This window comes from Condylura cristata, unplaced genomic scaffold (genome assembly GCF_000260355.1).
Source record: "Condylura cristata isolate star-nosed mole 26May11 unplaced genomic scaffold, ConCri1.0 scaffold00022, whole genome shotgun sequence".
Taxonomy (NCBI): Eukaryota; Metazoa; Chordata; class Mammalia; order Eulipotyphla; family Talpidae; genus Condylura; species Condylura cristata.
In genome coordinates this window covers 36610943-36615044 of record NW_004567123.1, presented here as the reverse complement: position 1 = coordinate 36615044, position 4102 = coordinate 36610943, and the positions used below count along the sequence as shown (strand labels likewise).

General features: G+C 58.8%; 1 protein-coding gene across 1 annotated transcript; it reads left to right on the top strand.

The window, feature by feature from the left end:
• PPP1R3D (protein phosphatase 1, regulatory subunit 3D) lies at positions 1 to 2634 on the top strand (the record flags this gene model as incomplete). The annotated part of the gene is made up of 2 exons (XM_012728151.1): positions 1 to 884; positions 2062 to 2634. A coding segment is annotated over one exon (657 nt), but the record flags the coding sequence as incomplete, so codon positions are not given.
• Positions 2635 to 4102: the final 1468 nt, after the last annotated feature.

Below are 4102 nucleotides of genomic sequence, written 5' to 3'. Positions count from 1 at the left end.
CGCCAGAAGGCCACCGGCGCGCCTGGCACTGCCTGCCGCCCAGGGTGCAGCCGGCAGCTCCGCGTGCGCTTCGCCGACGCGCTGGGCCTGGAGCTGGCGCAGGTCAAGGTGTTCAACGCGGGGGACGACCCGTCTGTGCCGCTGCACGTGCTGTCGCGCCTCGCCATCAACTCGGACCTGTGCTGCAGCCGCCAGGACGTGGAATTCACCCTGCAGTGCCTGGTGCCCGACTTCCCGCCGCCCATCGAGGCCGCCGACTTCGCCGAGCGCCTGCGGCGGCAGCTCGTGTGCCTGGAGCGCGTCACCTGCTCCGACCTGGGCATCAGCGGCTCTGTGCGCGTGCGCAACGTGGCCTTCGAGAAGCAGGTGGCCGTGCGCTACACCTTCTCCGGCTGGCGCAGCGAGCACGAGGCGGTGGCACGCTGGCGCGGGCCGGCGAGCGCGGACGGCACGGAGGACGTCTTCGCCTTCGGCTTCCCGGTGCCGCCCTTCCTGCTGGCGCTCGGCTCGCGCGTGCACTTCGCGCTGCGCTACCGGGTGGCCGGCGCCGAGTACTGGGACAACCACGACGGCCGCGACTACAGCCTCACCTGCCGCGACCACGCGCTGCGCATGCCCCGCGGAGAGTGCGAGGAGAGCTGGATCCACTTCATCTGAGCCCTCGCGGCCGGGCTCCGACGGCCCCTGGCCAGCCTCGCCTGGGCAGTCGCCTGCCAGCCAGCCCAGCTCTCCCGGTCGCCCTGCCCACGCCCAAGCCTGACTAGCCTGACCGCACTTTCCAGGGCAGGCTCCCTGGCGGGGGCCGTCCTGTCTTCTACTTGAAATATCTGTGCCGCTCCGTCTAAAGTGTAACCTGAGTGTAGCCTCAGTGAAGGCCGCGAGCTGTAAGTGGGGGCAGGAGGCCAGCGGCTGTGCTGATGGGGTGGGGGGCGGTGGAGGGTGCCCGGGCAGGGCGGGGAAGCCTGCCGCCTGCCGGCCGGATGGCGCTGGCCTCTGCACGTGCTGGGCGTGTCTTTACAGCAGCCTGTCAGACGGTTCTCATTAATGGCGGTGCTGCCGCCCTTCCCCGGGGCCTCCCCAGGAGCAGTGTGCGTTTACTGGCCCAGACGATCGCTCTTGTAAACAATGTGCAGTGCGACCGCAGTGGCCGTAGAGGCCCCCTGCCCGGTGGGACTGCTGGGCCCTCCTGTCTGCGGAGTCTGGGAACTGCGACCAGACACTACTCGTGGCAGGACTCAGGCCTGCCCCCGCCGGGCACAGTCCCGGGGAGTCCAGGGCCGGGGGCAAGCCGAGCCCCACAGCAGCAGCCAGAGGGAAGACGCCTCCGACTCTCAAACCAGCAACCTCTGCTCACCGCTTCCTGCTCTTCTTGCACCTGCTGACCGGCAGGCCGTGGCGTCAGGCCTTTGTTTAGGTTGAACCTACCTAAACATTTCAAGAAATTCTGCCTTAACTGCATCGTGTTCAGGCAACGTCAGGCCACGGGGCTTTGGCGATTGATGATCAACTTGAGTCTTTTCGTCAGAAGGTTCCAGCTGCCATCTGTCAGAAGTCATTAGCAAGCGGAAGTGGCAGGTGCCTTCAGCAGCAGCCGGAGACTTCACAGAGCCAGGGCTTTGTCTCACCGTGCTGGTGAATGCCCTGTTCTCTCTCTCCTGCCCACATCACTCCCTGTGCCTTCAGATCGGAGCGTTTTTAGCCTTCGCTGGACTAGTTTCCCAGCCTCAAAGTGTTAAACGCTTTTCTGCATCCAGGGACTCAAGGCCACTGCCCCTGCAGCGCACCGCAGCAAGGGCCTGGGGTCTCCTCTGGTGCTGCGCGGTGTCTCGTGAGGATGCGCTGGTGCCGTCATACAAACCCAGCCAAGAAGGACACAGTCCCCCAACTGTGAGGTTGGTCTGTAGCTGAAACGGGGGGGTCCACTTTGTGATGTGGCTACTGGAAATTTGGAAATGTTGACATTTGTCAACTCAGGATTTTAAGGATGAGTTTTGCCTTTTAACCGATTTGTCGTTCTTTTTCATGATTGCGACTCCTGTGTTTTTAAAATTCTATGAACAGGTTGCTTTCCTTGGCTACCTGCTGACCTGAGAGTGCACTGTGATTGGAAATGCTGCGAGTGAAGTGGACACTTTGGCCACTGGCAGTGGGGACTACACTGACGCACCGGAGTGCGAGAAGCCTGGTTGCATTTCCTGCTGCTCAGCAAACCGTCCAGTTAGGTCAGCAGCCCGAGGGCCTGGGCGCTGGGCAAGAGCCCAGCCCAGAATGTCCCAAGTATTCAGGTGCGAGAGGTCCAGCTCCCAGGTGTTCCGCGGTGGAAGGGCACATCGAGACACCAGGGCAGTCACTTGCTACCGAGGTTCCGGTCTCGGGCTCTGAAGTTGTATCTTCACTGGACGAACCTCCATGTGCCTTTTGAAAAACACCAATGTTTGACTCTGAAAAGCTTAAGTCTACAGAAGCTGTGGATGAGCTTAAAACCTGCCAGACCCTACAACACAGTGATATTGCCTAAAAGTTAAATTCTGTAGCTATTGTGCAATTGTTGGGTTGTGTCCCCGTATTTAATGCCTGTCACTTAAGATGGTTTCACTGAAGCCTGAGCAGTAAATGTATGTGCACAAGCTGTTAGCTCAAGTGTTTTTCTTGTGGTCTAATTACAGGCTTTTTAGAAACTTCTTGATTGCTCAAATCATTTCACACACAAGTTTGGGCTTTCTGCAAACACTTCCATTTAGTGCCGTCCCCACCCGCCCCAAAGTGTGGGACTACCTCCGTCTCAGTAGCAGGGTTGTGTGTGACTTTGAGAACAGAAAGACAGCCTCTTCTCTCAGGTAGTATTGCACATAAATAAAACCTAAAAAATGTAGGGAGTGGGATATTGTTGTAGGTCACACTTAACAAAACTTATGAAACCTCATGGAACAGTTGGTGACTGTTTCATTCACGGGAAATAAGTTAATATTTTTGGCACTGTCTTGCTTGCTCACAGTGCCAGATGCCATATTTGATTTCATGTATTTTGAAGTGAACTATGTGTTCCATAATAAGCCCCCTCTTCTCAGCTGAAGAGAATGAAGTAGAGGTTTAGGTAATAATGCATCTAAAGTCCCACAGCTGGCAAGCAGCAGCGCCAGCATTCCGGCCCAGGCACACCCCCGCGCCTCCTCTGCCTCCGGGGAGGGTCCCAGGAGGCACTGCGGGCCCCAGGAGGCACATTCAGTGGACAGCCCTGCTTTGATGACGTTTCCCTCTAACATCATCATCCAACATCCAATTGAGAAGCAGTCCAAATAAGACTAAAAGGAATGAGGCTTCCCTGCCCCCAATGTGGTAGTTTACTGCTACTGACCAAATAATCCCTGTTTTCTGAAATAATGCAACAGTAAAAAAGTCTCTAACATTTTCCTTCTAAAAAGTGGCAAGGCGAGAAAACATGAGCTGGCATTTTTGGAGGGCATGTCTGCAATCTCCATTTCTGAATTGATCTTTTACCCAGAAGGAGCCCTTGCCTTTATCTTGCAGACTGCTATGTGAAGCAGGAACATTCTAGAATTCTAAGAAAACACTGTTGAGCAGCATGCCTAAGGTAGCCTCTGATTTTTGTCCTGCAGGTGCCGGGAGTTCCTGCTAGGAATAGGGGCAGCCTTCCCTGGCATCACCCGTTCTGCGCAAGCCTGGCCTGCCAGGGCTAGGCAGGTGCGGTGGGGGCGGGGCAGAGCTGATGGACGTGGCCATAGGGGCGGGGCAAGGCCGCTGCTGGGCGTGGCCGGGGCGGGGCAGGGGAGTGGTGCAGCAGGTGGGGGGCGGAGCGAGCTAACGTAGAGATCCCGAGTGGCCGGGCCGGGGCTGGACAGCCGTGCGGGCTGGGCCTGCGGGCAGCCTGGTCGTCCCTGCGCAGCTCTGCGGATTCTGCCGCCCTCTGCCGGCGCGCGGCGTGGCCTCTCTCGGGGAGCAGGAGCCTGGCAGGTTAGGCGGCCACCCGTGTCTCCGCGCTCCGCAGACTACCCGGGCGCTGGAGGGGTCCTGGCCTCTGGGCTCCCAAAGGCCACCTCCCGCCCCGCGCGCTCGCCCCGCGGGAGTGCAGGGACAGCGGGCC